The following is a 20,640-nucleotide window of genomic DNA, read 5'->3' as shown; positions in this document are numbered from 1 at the left end:
TCCTACTGAGTAAATGTTGGTTCTAGTAATATAAATAACAAAGTAACAATTTTATAAACAAACCATTGGTCTGGATACAGTCTTTGAGTGTGTGAAATGATTTTTTGCCTGAGTGTGTGCAACAAATGCTTAACACTACACTCTGATAATCCTGACTGCTCAACCACACCATACCTTACTTTGGTATAGTATATACAGAGCCAGCTTCCTACAATAAGGAAAGAGTAGATAATCGCCTATGGACATGAATGTCTGAGATGTGTCAACTTTAAGGTTTCAAATTCACATTATTCCTGGTCAGGTTTTACTATATATATCTGGATTTGTAACATGAAGATATATGCAAGGCCATTAAACACTTCAAGTGTGCCATAAACATTCCCAGGGCCCTGCTCTTCTGTAGGGTAATTTCTGTTATGATGAAATGGTTCAGGGGGCGTTTCATTGAACGATTAGGGAAATCTCTAAACTCTTGAATTCCCAAATATTTTTCATCTGATTCTACCCTGGGAAGTCATTGCTGTAAATAGTAAGTGAAACTGCCCTTCAGTGATGGGAAATTATAGACAACTCCCATACATTTTGGGTTGTTAGGGGAGAAAAATGTTTGGGGAGAAACATTTTTAGAGAGAAAAATGTGTACTCAAAGATAGTCTTGAGTACAACTTAAAGGCTAGAAATATGCTAGGAAATCTATTTTAGTAGAGTTCTGTGCACACATGTATCAAATGAAAATCTCCAAAATGTTTAAACTTCACCAATCATGGGCATAAATCTATGATACATGGATGAACACATTTTTGTGATCCATGCACACTGTAATTACTTTTCAAAAATGTTTCCCAGCACTTTACTTGTATTTCATAAGCAAGCCCCATAGAAAAGACGTGAGGCATATCACCCCAAAGCCATATTTCCTCGATTACAACTTTTATACGTAGCAAAGCAATCATCAATTTCCACCAATCCTCTGAAAGAGAGTGTTCTTTCCAACTTCCCTACTCTTGTATAGATGGTCAGATTCCAAAATGTCGTAACTAATAAATTATGATATTTGAGTTATCTCCCTAAACTGTTTTTTCCCTGATTGAATTTCTACATCCGTAGCTATGTGCCATTTCCAAAACGTCATCGCTGGCCCAGCAGATATATTTTGTGCACCCTTGGTTCACAAACATAACAGTTTCTCAAAAAGTATGTTTTAATTCTTACTAAAGCAACTCTCCTCGTGCCAAACCTCAACACCAAGTGCAAGAACTTCACATATGAGTTGGCCCAGAATGTGTGTCACTCATGCATGTTTCCAAAGTGTTCATTCACAGTCTTCAAACGTTTAGCATTTCCTGGGTAGTCCGAATGCATGCGACTCTAATGCCTCTACATATTCTCACAAAATATTCATCAGTCAAATCTAGAGATTTTCAAACGGTGGCGCTTCCTTGCGTTGAAGCAATCCTTGTGCTAATCCTTATTTGCATTAGTTTATGCTAAGGGTTTGATAACCATGTTTAATGAAAGAAACCCTTCCCTCACAAGAATGAGATACTGGCTGCAAATGAGCCCATTTATACGACAGTGAGGTATGAAAAATATAGGTTTGCGTCATTCCACCTTCTGGACTACTACTTCTACACCACCCGCTAAACCATCTCTTCCCTTAAACAAACAATGACGCAACCTCATTGTTTCACTCTTAAAACAACAGCTTAACACCTGCATATGTACACAATTAATACTATGGATAAAAAATGGCTTTTGGAGTTCTCTTTGGCAGCCGTATCCAAAAAGGAAGCTCCCTCTTGTTTTCCGACAGTTTAATAATGAACATTCTGTTATCTAGTGACAGATAGGATGTTCGTGAAAGATGAATCAATCCATTTTGTCTGAAGCCAACATTCAAGAAAACAATCTACAGATTTCCTTTATATTTTACTTATTTTGGTTCTTTACCACTCTGTTTGGCTGCTTCTCTTATTTGTAACAGCTTTGCTTAATATTCTGTGACAAAAGCTATGCATTACAAAGACGTTTTATATTTTGTCTAGGGTATTAGCACATCAGAGCAGATTACGTGGTCAAGAACATATCACATCAGGAGTTGCTTTGTGCCACTTAATTTGCAATAAAAATATTTCTTGGTTTGTCAAAAGACACATATGCAGAACATATTTAGTATTTAAGATAGAATGTCTATCATTGCTACTAATTAAAATTACATTAAGTTTAAACAAAAGCTGCATACATTTCAGATCTGTTGGGATTAATCCGAATAATACCCATTATAATTTTTTGTACCTGGATGGATAGAGCTAATTTGAACTAAACGCTGAGTATTAATGATAGCACTTTACTTGTGTAGCTGTAAGTCCTATTTTAACATTTCACTTTATTCTGTAGATTGACTTCTCATTTTTCATATGAATTCCCTCTTGTTTAATCCTCTATGATGAAGTTTTATTTACACTATCTGTCAGATCACTATTGTGCCTGAATGACTCGGGTGTTCCACATCCAAATTGATGGTTGTATTTGCTAAACCTTCTTGTGTCAAGCTGCTTGTAGCAAGGGAGACTTGAATTTTAGCTTCTCATGGCAAAATTGGTGAGCTTTTACTCTTTCCAAAGCTTTCCGCCTGGGATACTGCCTCACAGTTTGATGGAGCGAGTTACACATTTGTACTGTCTGAACTGAGCTCATTTTCTATATCAAGGTATTTCTCATAGAGCTCAACAATGTTTGTGTGGCTTAGTAAAGCTTTCTACGTGAGTAACTTTTCAAAATGTTATTCTTTAGTGCAGAAGATTTTAAGATTTTAACAACCGTGTAACTGTGATAGGAGGTCAATTCAATCTTTTTAGGTGATGTATTTATGGGCCTTACTTGTCATCATCCTTATTCCATGTTTTCTTTTTTTGTTTTATTAAAGAGCTTCTCCATGCCACCAACAAACTGTCCTTCACATTTAATGATATAGTGTTTCAAATGAATCTCACAGTTGTCAGTATCCCATTTTCTCAATGATATGGGCTCACCTGCGCTAGGAGGCTTATATAAAGCCTCAGTTTTAGTTAGTTGGTTAATATGGTCCTCCATAGAAAACTGCTGGACAGAATATACTCATCAGATCATCACTTTCTTGGGTACAGGAATAGTGGAGTCACCAATACTCCTGTAGGCATGATTTCTTTCTAATTTAGTAAGTGCAGTAGTATTGGGAATCAGCTCTGTAGTGCTCGAGTCTAACACCAACCAATTCGGATGCATCCTGTTTTTAATAGTTTTAAAGCATTCATTGAGACCCCTATATGTGTAAAATGATATCCTGTGATTTTGATGAACAGGTGGGTTTCATAGGAATGCAACTCACATGCCTGGTTTGACAGTTACTGCATGATGAGATGAGTTTAAAGTGCGGGTTCACCAAGATGGCTGCTTTCCTTTAAGCTCTGCTCAAATGTATCCCGTAATAAAAATGCTAACACCAATGCAGAAAATGTTAACTGAGCTCGACAATACAAATAGTATAAACTTCACATTTCTTATTTTTTAGAAATTATAGAAGAACTAACCTGTTATATTTACCTGGAAACTCTTTCTTCTAACATATTGAATATAACATCTATCGTAGTTTGAGATTGATAAGGCTGATAGTGTACCATCACAATACAAACTAAATGCAGTCAAACCTAGGCAAACAATCTTTAATATTTTACTCTATTATATTGTTTTATTTCAAAAAGCAGTCATTCAAATTTCATCACTCTTGGTTGATGGCAGAAAGTGTATATACATCAAGGCTGTGCTAAAGAAACAGCTGGGAGTTTGCAAATACTTTTCTCTTATTAAACATCTTCTTAAAGAAGCTGTCTATAAATATAAATTATTCTACCCTGCCACTGTGAAGATTTTGAAGGGTGTCTTCTCCAAATCTTTTACATCTCTAAATCATTTAGCTGCTTACTTGCAGCTTCACACACTCTCTTTGATGGTAGTCCAAAATCTGATGATTTATAGTGATCCTTAAATATTCTTATTGTGATTATAATGCATTCCGTCATTGCTTCCTCTGATTACATTTCTGTCTGTGTTGTATCTCTTGTGGGTATTCTACAGTGATATCCTGGCTGTACTTTTCTGATTTCTGTATGTCTTACTTATGTGGTCTTTATATCCTTATAAAGACCTTATTTCATGTTGCTGTCTCTTTTTATGTGGACTTTAAATGTCAATTGTCAATTATATATGTTTGATTGCTAGTAGAAGAAGCTCTACTTATGTTAAGTAGCAAATATGGATTCAAGTTAGAATATTACAATTATGTCTTTAAATCTCAATGGTTTAGAACATTCTGTTAAAAATGGAAAGATTTATTAATGTTTACATAGGTATAACATTGATATTGGTTATTTTCAATTGGCAAGGAACTCATATAGAAAATAATATTTTATCTACAAAGAATATTATTTTGTCAAGTACTATAAGACTGAAAAATTGAGTGTCATTGCTAAGAAATGAATTGTTAAAATTCTGTATGAACTTTGTGGTGCTGATGGTAGATCTATATATACTAAGAATAACATTTACAAATATGTTCTCCATTTTGTTAACCTATATGCACCAAGTAACAATGACCCAAGTTTTTAGAAAGATTTTACTAAATAAATGATTAAACTTGGTAATATAACCCTTGTAGCATGTAAGGCTTAAACCTAATAATTTACCCATTAATAGACTCTCAACAGCTACGTTTAAATCCTCCAAGGTATTGTAACTGTTTACAACCTTTTTCAATACTACTAAAGCTGTAAACAATTAGAGATTATATTACCCCACAAATAAAGATTTTCTTCATTCTCTAGAATCGATTACCTCTTATCTCACAATTTTTGTAACTTACTTATATTCCCTAAAATGTAATTGATTGACCTTTCAGGCCATGCCCTAATATCTTTGTGTATTACAGTACAAGAATTGCAAAATATTGGACATTTGTATTACTTCAGGGGAGAACAGATACAAATTTAAAACACAAAATATGTTATTAGTTTAATAAGATGTTTTGGGGAAAAAAGCAATGTAATAAAAAGCAAAATAATATTACAGTTGCCATAGATCTTATAACCTTTAGCCAATTATTTGTGAATACAGAAAGCTTACAGCCAAGTTCATGCTAAAAGATCTTCACAAGGTGATATTTACAAGTTCAAAAGATATTGCTAATAAGTACGTTTTTAATGCTCAATTGCATAAAAGACTTTTCCCTGTTCAAGATCAAATGATAGACAACTTCTTATTTTCTTGTAACCTGCCTACAGTTTCTATAACAGATAGATCATTATTAGATGAACCTTTTACATTTTTCTTGGAAACAAAATGATTACTATTATCAAGTCACGCTGGTAAATTTCTGTCCTGATCTAATTTTATAAAGAATTTTATCCAAAGTTTCTTCATTCTTATTGACGTTTCCCAAAAAAGCAGCAATCGATGGATTTTTTTTTAGATGCTTTAGTTGTTGTTATTCCAAAACCTGATAAAGACCCTTTATCCATATTAAATTATAGACCTATTTCTCTTCTTAATCAAGATTATAAAACGCATAAAAAAAGTTGACTAGTACGCTATCTAGAATGCTCCCATCCATACTACATAATCAAACAATCATGAAATGGAGGTATTCTTCATGTAATACCACAATACTTTGTCATATGGTATCAAAGTCCAAGTACATTAAACCTCCTCTTAGCCTTATGCCATAGATGCCAAAAGGTGTTTCATAAAATTCATTCGCTTTTTATGTTTAAATCCTAACAGTTTTACCAGTATAGTTTCAGTTTTCTGAACATGGTTAAAGCTATATGCCACACACCCTTGCCAGAACGTATTTTAATAATTTGACATCATATTCTTTTCAAATATACACAAGAATAAGACCGTGATTTCCCCATCCCCAATTTTCTTCTTACTAGCAATTAATCTTTTTTTTGTATTTAATTTGTAAACCAACATTAAGGGCACTTCAGCAGATATTAGTTTAAGAACGTTAGCATATGGAGATGTTTTTTCATTGTTTGCTGATAAATCATAGCATACTTTACCACAAATATTACAAATTAAAGACACTTATAGTATCTGGATATACATCAATTGTAGACTGAATTCTTTCATTTGAATGCATATTGTACTCATGACTGGATATCTGCTTCTGATACCTCATGGTGTAGTCACTCAGAATATTTGGGTATTCATTTATTTGATGCTATCACAGATACTGTAAAAATTGTGATAGCCTGCAAAAGATTAAAGGTAAAATCCAAAGGGTACATTTTATATCTCACCTCGAGTGATAGAACTGAAGCAGAAATGGGTTCTGATGACCCAAATGCTGTATTTGATTTCTGTGCTACCTGTTCCGACCCCCACACAACCCCGTTCAATAACCAACACTGCAGGAGCGAAGAGCACCCCTTTCCTCTACCTCAGTCTCCTATGCCTCTATTTCCTAGAATGATCAGAGAGAAGCAAAGGAATAACCAGGGAGAAGGAGAGAAAAGTCTGGGACAAAATCAAGGACACACTGGATCAGCCTATCCTCACGTCTCTTCTATCTGGTTGGGACCCATAAGACTAAATGTACTGGAAACTGTAGCATAGAAAATAAAAATAGAAACACAAGCAGAAATTTATTACAGGGTAATAGATATCACAGACCTACCCGTCCGCCCACAAAAAGTTCGCAATGTTTCTAGGCGCACTTATTTATTTATTTTTTATTTTAAGAGTTTTATATAGCGCTAGCTAGACCTGAGGGTATCGGAGCGCTTCACAACATGTACATTTAAGAGCAGAAAGCGGTTCAAAATTGAAATAACAAGAGGGTTGTGGATGGATAATGAACGCACATAGAAGGGAAGGGGGGAGAACAAATCGAACGAGTCTCTGAGCGGATTCAGTGTTCAGAAGGGTTTCTTGGTTCGGGACGGTGACGTCTGCTATCTGTTCCTTTGTGATCGTTCGAGGAAGAGGGCTTTGAGCAAGATCATGAATTTTGGAAACGAGGGGGTCGTCCTGATGTGGGGGGGAATGGAGTTCCAGATTTTTGGGGCGTTTCCAGCGAATGTTTTGGATGAGGTTTTTTCCTACGTGTTTTCAGCGGGATGAGTAGCATGGTGTTGGAGCTTCTGAGGCTTCTAGACAGGCTGGCCCTTTTGAGTTTAGCGGCTAAGTATTCAGGTTTGCCTGTGTGCAGGGCTCTGTGAGTGAAGCAGGCTGTGATGAAGCAGGCTCGCAGCTCAATAGGGATCCATTTAAGTTCTCTGGTGGCAGGAGTGATGTTATACAAAGCTCCTTTATGTTGGCATTGTATTGATGCAACTTGTTTATTGAATTATATGTCAATTGAATATGTGTGATATTACAATTTTAGGTGTCAGTTTTGGAAATAAATCAACATATTTCACTCATCTTTGATAATATTTATTTTTCTGTTATTATTTGTAAAGAAGTGTTACTTACATTCTTATTATCAGTTACTCAAGCCAAACTATTAAATGTCTTTCACTTTAAATGGGAACATTGCTAGTAATTTTTCTGTACATACTCCGTAATCTTGGGTCACTTTTTATAGAGAATGTTTTGAGTTCTCCGTATCAAACTTAATAAAATCTCCTCTTTCACATTAATTATTCTGGAAACCTATAGATAATAATCATATTTTAATGTTTGCTTTATTCTCTGATATGTTTTCTGAAGAATTACATTATTGGCAATACTTATTATAAATTCTAAATATTTTTCTATACAGTTCTTTTTGCATATATAAATATTTTTTGGGGGAAGTTAATTATATTATATGACATAATCTTAGTGTAATTCCGTATATATTAATCAATTTATGCTTAATTTTCTGTTATTTGGTTACATTTTTTGTATATGTTTGACGTGATATTCTTCATAATAATTTCAATAAAGACATTTGAACTCAACAATTTAACCTGGGTGCTGAAAAGTCCTGATATGTACCACTTTACAGAAAGTATTTAAAAACCACCCAGTAGAGAATTCTGGTACAACTCAATCTGCTGCTCAAGACCTCACTTTTACAGCTCAAGACCTCACTGTGTGACAGTGGGGGCTCAAGAAAAAGGCATCTACCAGCTAGGAGATTAACACCTCTGAAAGTATTGGGGCCAAGGCACTAGGTTTTGGCAGGGACAGTACCCCACCAGCTGTCAACTAAGGGCCCAGGGAGCCTTGTGCTTTGGTGCCTGCAGGCATTTAGTCAGCTTACATAGTAGATCTATGTTTTGACACCTGTTTAAGGGAGACATATTTCACCAAGCTCCTATGTGTGTTTGTCTCTTTTTCTTTATAGTGTGGTAACATGGCCAGAGAAGGCTTGAGAGTTCTGGTTGTTGCTAAGAAGTCTTTAACTGAAGAACAGTATCAAGATTTCGAGGTAAAATGCTTACTTGGTTTATTATATTGTAATTGTATTTCGTACATCAAGGGTGATGTCATGAGCACTTGGAGTGTGAGCTATAGATTACAGAGCTAACCACTGGAAAATTCTAGAGCCTTTTTGGATTAAATAATTAACCATAACTGTACTATAATTGTGTATTTTATGTTTTGAACATATTGTGAGGTCTTACAACCATTGCTAACCATAAATGACTCAACTGTGGTATTCTTCAGTTAATTACTCTGTGCAAATGACTGAAAGACTGAAAACTTGGATTTGCACGAATTTGTAGACTATTGTTCCAGATATCCTGAACTTTTCATCCCTTGAAATACCACTGTAACACTGATGTCTCAAAAATGACTCAACAGATTTACACCACACAAGTAATGGCAATTCTTCCTTCAGTACAGTTTGAGTTTCTAGAATGGTGTAACGTTTTCAGTGATTATTTTCTTTATGTAGCAAACAGCAAAGAATCTTACGGAATTAAAATGGTAAATACTGTTTTTTTAATCTGCTTATTTCTACCAGGAATGTGCAAGCTGCATGCTATGCCATGCCAAACCTAAACCAGATCAACATTTTGATTCAAAATTGTTGTGTCAAATGGCACCAAGTTATTAGCAAAACAAAAACAGCTTTTCAGTGGAAAGAAACTCTGACCTAAGCAGAATAGCAGAACTTTGGAGTTGCTGCTGTCCCAAAAATAATTATATATATATTTATATATATTCGCTCACTCGCTCTCTCTCTACAGTATTGCACTTATCCACCTGTAAGTGGTGTGGTGCAGCTCCATGTTGACCTTGTTCTGCTCCAGAAGTGGCCTATAAGTGCCACACTTCTCATAGACATACATCTCTTTCTTTTTGTGCTTTTGTATGTGGATCCGGAGCTTCTTCCCAAAGTTTTCATCACCAGATGTCTAATTGTTTATTAGAAAATTCAGTTATTTGCAGTGTTCAAGAGAATTATGCCTAAAAGTACTGGGTTTTAAGCATGTGTCAGGGGGGGTTGGAGACTTCTCCGGGCACTGGGTTGTGTTCTCTTCCTGGGCCATCAATGGAATATGGTGCCTCCTTTGCCGTGCTTAATAGACATGCATTGAAGGTATTACATTTACAACTACCAACTATTGAAGTAAAATATAACTTACCTACTGACCTTTTGCAACCTGAACCCTCCAAACCCTTACTTTCATTTAATAGGTCCCTGTCTGGCACCAGTATAGACACCTAGTCTAAGCATTATTTCTGTCCACCATTGATCAGGTTGGTTGCCAGGTGTCACAGGCCGGTTGCCAGGCAACCCTGACATCAGAACACAGGACCCTACACCAGAATGTTTTTGTAGGTTCAGGCTTCCACCAGGAGGGTGAGCCTCAATTCTTTCTTTGTGAAGTGAATGTTTTCCTTTGCCTGTCTCACCTCTTATCTGTCAGTGCTAGCTGTTTGCTGAGGGGGTATAGCCATTCTGTGTGGACATAGTTTGCAATATCTTTCTGGGGTCCCCAAGAAAGATGTGCCAACCTTTCACAAATCATATAGACAGGTCAGGATGTCACACAATATATTATCTGCTTGAGCATAGCATTGTGCTTCAACTGTATGCTTGGATGAGGTCCTCTGGCTTCTTTGCAGACATGCAAGCTACTCCGATGGACATGCTGGTGGATTGACATTGCCTGTTTGGCGAGAAGGATGATTTGGCATTGGAATACTTTAAAGAAAACTGACCAGGGTGAATTTCTTAGGCCTGTATATTCAATTGTTCCGCCACTTTCGAGGATACTCCGGAGGGTTGCCATGCCGCCAAGGCCGACTGCCACCACAAAAGGTACCTCAGTCCTGTTGATGTTGGGGACAGGGGTCAAGCAGACAGTACACAGTCCACCAGGAGCAGTGCACTTCCCAGTCTCCCTTTAAGCCACATAAGTTTGCCCTTAATGCCACATAACCGCCCTGTGGGCAGCAGGGCCAGACATTTCCTCGAATGTAGATAAAAGACAAAATCTAGCAGGTGGGTCGTTCAGATTGTTCAATGGGGCTGTGTCCTGCCATTCATTTTAGACCTGCTGCACAATCCTCCAACATCAGAGCACCATTCAGAGCATCACCAGTCCATATTGCTCGAAGAAGTCCAGGTTCTTTTGGCCGAAGGAGCCATAGAGAGGGTTCAATCCCCAGAAATAGTGACTGGCTGTTAATCCAATTTCTTCATGCTGAAAAATGACAGAGGCTTTAGCCCCATTTTAGACCTCTTGCTTCTGAATGTCGTTTTGTCCTTCCCCCAACTTCAGGATGCTCATGTGGCCCAGGTTCTGTCTGCCCTGGATCCAGATGATTGGATGGAAGGTTTCGACCTGCTGGACACCTACTTTCATGTACCCGTCCTGGAGTGCTACAGATGCTACATGATGTTCAAGCTGGACCAGTAACTTTTTCAGTTTGTTCGTGCTCCCTTTTTGGCCACAGTAGTGCTCCTCAGGTGTTCAAGAAAGTGATGGCGGTGGTCGCAGGACATCTTTGGAGATTGGGTATTCCAGGTTCCCCCAAATCAAGAACTGGCTATTAAAGGCGAGCTCGCCGCAGTCAATTGTAGACCACCTCCTTATGTCCGTGAACCTCCTGATATCATTGTGGTTCATCTTCAAAATGCCAAAGTCACATTTGACTCCTTTGCACAGCCTCCCTTTCATTGGAGCCCTCCTGGATGCTGTGCAGTTTCAGGTCTTTCCTCCATCACAACGAGTCTAGGGCATCGTGCTATAATCCCAATGTTTCAGCCTTGGTTCTCTGTCTGGGTGAGAGAGGTTCTGATGCTTCTGCACCCTTGGTCTCCAGCATCTTGCTCATCAGTTATGCCAGGTGGCATATGTGGCTCAGAAGTGGATCCTGAAGACTTAGTGGGGCCAGGTTAAGGAGGAGACTTCAAAATATCTTGAGTGGTGGCTGTTTACCCGCAATTGGACTGGCGGAGGGGTCCTCTCCCTACCCCACCTCAAGCTGACAGGGAAGATGGATGCATTGCTCCTGGGATGGGGAGGTCTTCTGGGAAAGGTAAAGATCAGAGTACTCTGGTCTCTGGTGGTGACCCATCTAAACATCAACCTGCTGGAGATGTGGCCCATTCACCTAACACTGAAAGCATTACCCCTTTCTATAAAGGTTGGGCTAGTTTAGGTTCTCATGGACTACTCCACCATGATGTGGTACTGTAGGGCAGGGTGGGTGCTCGGTCCTTTGCCAGTAGGCACTAGACCTGGCATCGGTGTTAAGGCATTTCCCTGGTCATAAACCACATGGTAGGATCTTTGAAAGCCTATTCAGATGAACTCCGCTAAAAGTGAATGGCAGATCACAAATGGGAGATTCCCCAATGAGGTGGCACAGGGCACCTTCCATAAATGGTGATCTTTTTCCCCCGCTGAGAACACACATATCAAAACCTTTGCTTGTTGAAGTTTTCAAGAAGGAGTTCTCTCGAAGTTGAAATGCAGCACAGACTTCTGTAAGTCTTTATGCTTCTCCTGCCCAGAATTCTGAAGCAGTTCAGGAAGGAACAGGCCCCAAGTCATCCTATTGGCTCCGGATTGGGCAAGGAAAGTGTGGTGCCCAGAATGTCTTGGCATGAGCATCTGTCCTCCGATCAAGTTACCGCTTTGTGAGGATCTTAAGTAACAACAGCAGGGTAGGTTCTTGCACACAAACCTGCACAATCTTCACCATCCTGTATTGTATAAATATTGAGGCAACTGGGTTTGATCATCCTTCTGAAATTGTGGATGTCATCCTGTCTGCCAGACATCCCTTTACGAAGTCTGTTTATGCTGAATGCTGGGACGGGTTTGTTGGCTGGTTTTCAATAAACACTACTTACCTTTACTGCACAAACAGTCAGATGTTTTGTTGTTTGTTTAATCTCTATCCCTGCAAGGACTCACAGTGGGCACATTTGAATGTAATTTGCCAGTCTTTTTGGCATCTTACGTTTATCAGACCAACCGTCCGTGTTTAAATCACCGGTTATGAAGAGGTTTCTAAAATGTTTGACTCATTTGTTTCCTCATAAACTCTTTGTGATGCCACAGAGGAATTTGTAATTAGATGTAGTATCCACCAAGAAGAGCATTATCAAAGGTAAGTAACTTGTTCATCTTTAGCAAATTAGGAATTTGCTGTTATCTTTAACTAAGTAACTCTTGGCACTATTAATTACAATATTTAATTTGTCTACGGAATTAGATTTTACTTACCCTATTTAATTGGTTCACTGTACTACTCTCTTTAAACAATACATGGTCTATAATGAGAGAATGAAATTATAAAAGAGTATATATAATATATTTACACAATTGGAATTGTGAGTAAATATCACTTCGTGTTGAAGTGTTCATATAAACCCAGTGTTTAAGGAATCCATGGATACCACCTAAAAGAGAGAGTTATCCTAAGGGTATACAAACCTCAAAACGGGGGACACATGACATGGGGCAACAGCTGTCGATGCATGTCTGCAATGGATCTCTTGATGTTTATGGGCAGAACTACAAGCAATACTCTTAATGTTTATATGTTTATGTCAGGCAAGGTACGTCCAGGCCAAGCTGAGTGTACACGACAGATCACTCAAGGTCGCAACAGTGATCGAGAGCCTGGAGATGGAGATGGAACTTCTGTGCCTGACCGGAGTAGAAGACCAGTTGCAGGCAGATGTTCGACCAACCCTGGAGACTCTGCGAAATGCCGGCATGAAGGTACAGTGCAGCACCCATTAGGCAAAATTACTAGTTTTTTCTACTTCTGATAGGATAAACGTAGTAAGAACAAAAGCATCCATCAGTTAGAGGCTTTTGCGAATTTTCATTTTCAGTCTCTAGGGTCACTGATTTCACATTGTTGCAATCGTGGGACGTAGAGGTAGCAAGAGATCTCAGTCAGATTGAGCTACCACATATGACTCCTTTTTTAATTCTGAAATAAAATTGTCCTAAATTGTTTTGACTGTTCAGAGATAAGACCAAAGTATGTATTACTGATGTAGTTGACCATTAGGTTGGAGATGTTGAAGTCATGTACAGTTGTGCTTTACTTAAGTGAGATGATGGTAAGATTATACCAATTACAAACAGGTGTAAATACCTTGCAATCAAACTCCACAGAAATTAAATAAGATAAAACTAGACTGTGCGAAGTTACAATTATTTTTCTTCCTACATTCTTAAAGTTCTGTGGCAAACTTTGTCACTTCACAAAATTGTAAAGTTCTCTACTTTCCCTACATCCCTAATGTCGATTCTTAAGGAGCGAAGAGTTCTGCTAGTAAAAGGCTTTAGGCATTTTGTGAGATAATATTCCTCAACTGTGCTATGTGTTTTGGGTTTACTTTACCATAGAATATAGGTAATTCTAATGTATATTATTTGTGGTTTCTATAAGATTAAACAGCCACTTTAGAAGGCAATAGCCAAATTCATTGTTGTTTGTGGCACTGGATGAATGTTGGCCATGTCTGAATAATCAATTATCAGAATGCATGTATCGGTAAGAAGAATGGGGAGCAGCTTATTGGGCATGAATTCAGTTCAGTGGCTTCCATTGTGTTCATGGGATTAAATCTACATACTAATCATGACTGTACAATGTGCTGAGTATGAAGTTGTGCATACTCCTTGTACAATGTGTTGAATGTGTTACACATACTCCCTACAGGTATGGATGCTGACTGGTGACAAACTGGAAACAGCAACATGTACAGCCAAGAATGCACATCTTGTTACGAGGAATCAGGATATTCACATTTTCAGACCAGTGAGTATATATGGCTTCTGTTGCGCTAGGGGCCATGGGAACCAACTGGGAGAATACACATATGTATATGTATTTATATTTTCACTGATAATGTATAAACTACTGTAGGCACTATGTTTGGCTTTTAGAGTTGTATTTTCAAAGATGTTTGAATTTAATATGCAAATGTTCACTTATGGCATTCAAACAGTTGTACAGGTCACTGTTTACGCCTACCATGATAATAAACTACGAACCCATAGATGCATGTGTAGGGGATGTACATAGATATCACTTACTCATTTCTGGTTGTGATTGTATTAGACTAAGATAGATCACATAAATGTGTCTTTGGTTATAAAACCAATCCTACTTTTTAAGTCAGGCTATGTTTCAAAGATTGATATTAATTTCTCTCCTGTGCTAATTGGTGGTGAATACTGCTTCATAATTATGCATATGTTTGTAAACCAGTCCAGAATATTCCCTTGTGCCTTTGATTTAACTCTTTATGCTGCTTAGCAAAGCTGATTCTAAATTATAAATTGCTGGAATATTATTTAAAAAATTGAGAACCTGAATTTGTGTTTAAAACAACTCTCACAACTCATGTATTTTTATGTGTGCAGGGGGGGTTATTGGTGGAGGCATCAAGGGCTTCCTTATTCTAAATACACCATATAAGCATGGTTACCTTTTATTGCACACATCTTGATTCGTCACTTATTCCCAGCCCTGAAATCAATTGATTCAATTTTGTCATGGTCAAACCACTACCACTACGCTGGCGTTAATACAGTATGCTGTGTCGTACTTATGCAGAGTAGTCTCTTCTGGGGAACCATGGTATTCCACACTAACCGGTTCACCCAGCAGAGGGATCCCTCAGCTAACTCCCATTTAGGACAGAGTCTTTTAGGTGGATCTAGGTGTTCAGTTGTTTGTTACTCCATGATTTCTACTAATTCGAATACAGTCCAAGCCTTATGCCTTCAAGTAATGCTTGGGCACACTATGTGATAAATGAACATCAACATACCTTTGGTCTGATATTTGTTGTGCCAACTGTTGGCGGTATTGTTTTATGAGTAATTGACAGCCTAAAGTCCAATTCAAATACACTTTTGCAGAACGTCTTAATATCAACACACAACATCCTGGAGCTTTCCAGGGGAAGGAACTAGAGGCTATGGGGTATTCAGGGTGAGCTCGCCTCCTATAATGCACACACACAAAAAGAAGCTACCCCGAATGGAATAGTCGTTAGAGATTAGTGACCAAAAACTGACAAGCACTAATTAGTGGAGTGCTGGCATCTAGAAACCGTGTTTGGTAGAGAGTGGGCCTACGCCTGGAGACAGGGAGGCACTTCTAAATCTAAGAGGGGGCCCGTGAGAGAAGCGATTCTTAAAAACCAATGTAAAAACTGAAATACATTTATTCGCTGGGTATTCACTTGGTATTAAAATCTATGGGGGGTCCCGCCCGCCATCCCGACATGAAGAGGAACCGCCCGCCATTAGGTCGGTGGTCCCTTGGGGGCAATTAGGATGCGCCCGCCACAGTGGTGGGCGCATTTCACATATTTAACATTGCGGTGGGCGGTGCTGAAAAGCACCGCCCCCCACAATGCTAAAAATGCATGTTGCGCATTCCAATGCACAACGTGGCAGGCACCACACGGTGCCTGCCACGTTGTCTATTGAAATGCAGGGGGGTACCATAGGTACCCCCCATGTGCACCCCCCAACCCCCAGAGTCCCTGGGGGCCCGCAATGGGCCCCTACAAGCAATACCTGCATGGTTTGCCACCACGGATAGGCATGTTTCTGCCCCCATAGTAATATCGCTGGCGGTGTCTAACAGACACCGCCACCATATTAAACTCTTTTCCGCTCGACTTGTTGACCGGGCGGAAAAGCAGCGGACAGTCTTTCTGTCCGCCGCGGTCCCCCCGCCATAGTAATATGGCGGGGGGAAATGGGTGGCGGGCGGGGACGGATCTCGGGCGGATCGCCACCTCCATGCGGGCGGGGGCGATCCGCCCGAGATCCTAATGGACCCCTAAGTGTGGGGATTGGGGGAACTAGTGGTAGTCGTCGTCAATACGTTTCTGCCAGATTGGCCCTGAGGGTCCATGGCATTCATCAGGACGAAAAAAACTAGTCCTCCTATCTTACCAAATCTGGTCATATGTTACCACTGTGCTGGGTGACCTGTGACATCCTCTAACTAAATTGTATTCATTAAGCCTGTAAAACAAATGTAAGATTCTGTCAAATTTGTTTCTAAATGATGCCTTGTTACATAAAAGGAACATACACACAATACATATATAAAAAAAAGAAAATTTGAAAGTGAAACACGTGTCACTGCAAACGTGAAACACATTAAAAAATTATTTTCATAAGTTTAGTGAGACCAGCTCACATTCTTACCGCAACAGAATCTCTAAATTGCCCCATGGAAAGGGAGTAAGAGGGACTCTTGTAGTCACACTCTAAAAAGGATGGTAATTAAGGGAGGTAAGTAATCACATATGCCAACCATTTAATATCAAGGCGTGAACTCCATAGTAAAATGTTTACGAGTTCTCATTCACACATCAGCCACACTCTTATCGCTTCAAGGTACGTCCCTCGCTGTCTACCTAGACGTGTCTACTCCTTTTCCCTGATGATGGCGTAGTGGAGCGAGACCATCTCACTTTATAGGTCATCGTAATCTGCTAAATTGGCTCATTAGCAGTTTACATGAGCAATTATGTGGTCAATTGCTTTCTAGATCCGCTGTCCGAGCTGCTGCTTGGATGCTACATCTTACGTTACTGCTTGATAAAAGCCTGGCATTTGCGTGTAGCGCAGCCGCCAGGGGAGAGACATCATTGATTCTTGGCAGCCACACATGCTTTCTTTCCATGTCCCATACGGGAGTGCCTGGGGGTTGCGTCGTGTAGCGGCGCACACAGGCAGAAATTATCGTGTTCCAACCTGAAGCGTCTGTCCCCGGTGATCGCGGATGACATGATGGGCCTGGGGGTGTGGTTGGAGGTTCTCACCAAAGAAGCAGCTGGTGCGCGGTTAAATAACAGAGTTTCTCCTTGGCGGCCATTATACTAATGATTTCAAGTTGGAAAAGGTTCATGAAAACGGACCAATAGTACCTGGTTAAATTAACAGAGATTTTTTTCTTGTGGCCGTTAAACTAGTCATTTTACCGTGGAAAAGATTCATAAAAATGGTGAAAAAGGGACCGATAGTCCACAGAACGAAATACAATAAAGGGAGATTGTGCCAGATTAAAAACGATAAATACAAAGGCAATTAAGTGTTTATATGAACAGTTAATTGAGGAATTATAGACAGTCTGGATTCAACTAATTTGTGGATAAAAAAGGTGATTGTGGGTATTTACAAAAAAACAGAGGGAGCCATGAGTTTTGAAAGGGGGAACAATAATTGCAGCTATGATTGGAAAAAAAAGGATATTTTCCCATCAGCATCTCCATTTTTGACTGACTGTTCTATTCAGGGTAGTTCCTTTTTTGTGTGTGCATTATAGTTTTTCATATCCACACTATACTGTGAGCACTGTTTGACAGTAGATAGTTGTAGACAAAATACTTGAACCCAAAATCTCACTGTTGATGGATCCAAAATTGCAACGAACATTTACATAGATATTGGGTGAACTTTTTGTCTTGGTGAAACACAAACCCTGATTTTGAAATATGGTGCTGCGCAACATAAATTTATTTTAACAGCTTATAGAGCGCACAATTACCCGGACTTGTCTCGGCGCTAAAGTGGAAACTGCTGCTCAGGTGTTCCTGAGTATTCACCATTACACTTTTTACAACGTCCTCTTTTTTTAAAGGATGTGTGTGTGTGTGTGTGTGTGTGTGTGTGTGTGTGTATGTATGTAGATGGTATTCCTATGGCAGAAACCTAGCCAAAAGGCTGCAGAAAAGAGTACAGTGTTAGAGACGAGCATAAAGTCAGCAGGTGATAGGAGAGGTAGCTGGATTATGGACAGTTAATGCATTGTGATGTAGTGGTCTTTAAAAAATATACGTGTTCAATGCTTCCCTAGATTGTAGCAGCGTTGGGGCAGTCTTGATGGACATGGGGATGTTTTTCCATATGCTGTGTTCCTAGATGAAAAAGGCCAGCTGCCTTTCTTTTTTCTTGTGTACATCTCTTAGTCTGCAGTCTGAAGGTGTCCTTGCTGCAGGCGAGCCGAGATCCACCAGAGATAGTTAGCTTGTCTGTAAGATAAGTGGAAGTTCAGGCCCTGATGGTGTTGTAAATGATGCAGCTTTTTTAAGATGTTGCGGGCAGGCAAGATGAGCCCATGGAGTTCCATAAGGATAGGGGTGATGTGATCATATGTCTTCAGGCCCTGGATGAGACATGCTGCAGTGTGTAGGAGGCTCCTGAGGGGTGCCATTGTGATTTCATGGAGACTGTGTAGCAGGGCATTCACACCATCCAGATGTAATTGTACAAGGGCTTGAACAGTGTTTTTGAAGTTGCTGTCTTGAAAAACAGTTTCACTGTCTTTAGAGGAGGGAACTGGTACCAGGCCGCCTTTTTTTATGGCAGTTTGTTCCTGGAGGGTGAGGTTGATGTTCACGATGAATACTAGTGACTTGGCATTCAGTAAAGTTGTGGTACGACGCAGTCAAAGGTCATGCCACTGAGCCAAGATTGTACTGTTTCTTCTTTGTTGTTCTCTGCAAGTAATAAGAATTGTTTCTTAGTTGGGTTGAGCTTGAGGTAGGCACCTGGCAACGAGGTCTGGATGATTTGCATGCAGTTTGACGCTTTGGATATCTGAATCAGAGAAGATTTATAAGTAGAGTTGTGTATCTTCGATATACTGGTGAATCATAATGCTGTTATCTATGAATAGAGCACCAAGTGGCTCCATGTAGAGATTGGAGACAGTATTGAACCCTGGGGACTCAGTAGGTGATAGAGATCTTTTGGGACCTGCAGTTGCCTATGTGAACAAACTGGTATCGTTTGGACATACAGGATGAAAAACAGTGAAATATTCCAGAATGCCATAACTGGAGGGAAGAGTATTTGCTATGTATGAAAAGTACACACAGAGAGCTAGGGCTATTTTATAGGTAGTGAGTCCATACTTGAAAAGGTGATCCGTAAAAAAATGTAGTGTTGCTCCAGTCATTAACACACGAAAAGCCTATTGTCTTACACTTATAAAATAATAGTGAAAGATATTTGTTAATGTATAGTATGTGGACGATTCCTTAAGATTATAATTTACCATGTTTGTTTAATTTACAATCCGTCCTCCAAATTAATCATTTTCTTTGAATTTAAAATCCTATCAGTTCTGTTGCATCTTGTGAACACTGATGATTACATAACACTCAGTGAAAAACTTGCATGATCTCATAAATAAAATTTGCTGAGTTTTTTGATTCTCAACTGGTTTATTCTTTTCTAGGTAACCAATCGTGGAGAAGCTCATTTGGAGTTAAATGCATTTAGGAGAAAACACGACTGTGCTCTTGTTATATCTGGAGATTCACTTGAGGTGAGGCGAGATACTTGGTTTCTGGAAAAAGTGCCTTATCCATTTCATCTTACAAAAATTAATAGTACTCTAAAAATAAGTTAAAAGGTTCCTAGATTTTTGCAAAGAACAGTTCCGAATGTTCACTCTCTCAATATTTCTTCTAAACCTATGCACATCTGGTGCATTGCCCCATTACCCTACCTTTTCATGTGCCCTTAAATACCTGAGCATATGCTCTCTCTCAGTCCACCAGTGATTACCGCATAGCTTGCCTCACCCCAACTCCTTTAACCTCGTTACTTACACACTTCAAGATCAAGACATATCCTGCCAACAAAGACCACATCTCAAGAACAGTACATACTTTGCCAACATATTCACATAAGAAAGTTATTTTTCTTGTTGAAGATACTACTTTTGCTGCAGTCTCTCTAATGACCTTATTGAGACTGTTTCAAAATGTGTTCTGTATATTCAAAAGGGTGACTGTGCCAGAGTGGACCTATGACTGCATGTATGTAATCAATTTGTATGTGCCATCATTGTGCCAGACTTTGGCATGAGCTATGCCACTGTGTGACCACAAGTGTGTCCAGGATTAGCCAATGTTTTGGAGTGTTTGGGGCCTGAAATAGAATGCTGCTGCCCTATATTGCTGCTGTATTTTTCTTAGAAAATGTTTGCAGTTCAATTGTACTTGAAAGCTAGTGACAATTTGAATTGAATCATTTTTTACACTTTAGTTGTTCATTAAAGGCAACGAATGGGCCAACAATGGCATTATTCTTTTCGTGGCACATAATAATAATACCATTCAGTGCTGAACTTTGACTT

At 39.1% G+C, this 20,640-nt stretch overlaps 1 protein-coding gene across 1 annotated transcript in view; it reads left to right on the top strand.

Moving 5' to 3' along the window:
- Nucleotides 1–20,640, top strand: part of ATP9A (ATPase phospholipid transporting 9A) — a 510,313-nt gene that overhangs the window by 345,592 nt on the left and 144,081 nt on the right. Inside the window, exons 17-20 of the mRNA XM_078652049.1 lie at nucleotides 8,375–8,458; nucleotides 13,053–13,223; nucleotides 14,179–14,277; nucleotides 19,735–19,824. Of these exons, the coding sequence (XP_078508175.1) occupies nucleotides 8,375–8,458; nucleotides 13,053–13,223; nucleotides 14,179–14,277; nucleotides 19,735–19,824 (444 nt within the window). The remainder of the gene's footprint in view (nucleotides 1–8,374; nucleotides 8,459–13,052; nucleotides 13,224–14,178; nucleotides 14,278–19,734; nucleotides 19,825–20,640) is intronic.

This window comes from Lissotriton helveticus, chromosome 7 (assembly GCF_964261635.1).
Source record: "Lissotriton helveticus chromosome 7, aLisHel1.1, whole genome shotgun sequence".
NCBI classification, from domain to species: Eukaryota; Metazoa; Chordata; class Amphibia; order Caudata; family Salamandridae; genus Lissotriton; species Lissotriton helveticus.
The sequence above is the reverse complement of the archived record's forward strand: the minus strand, read 5'-3'. Positions and strand labels throughout refer to the sequence as shown.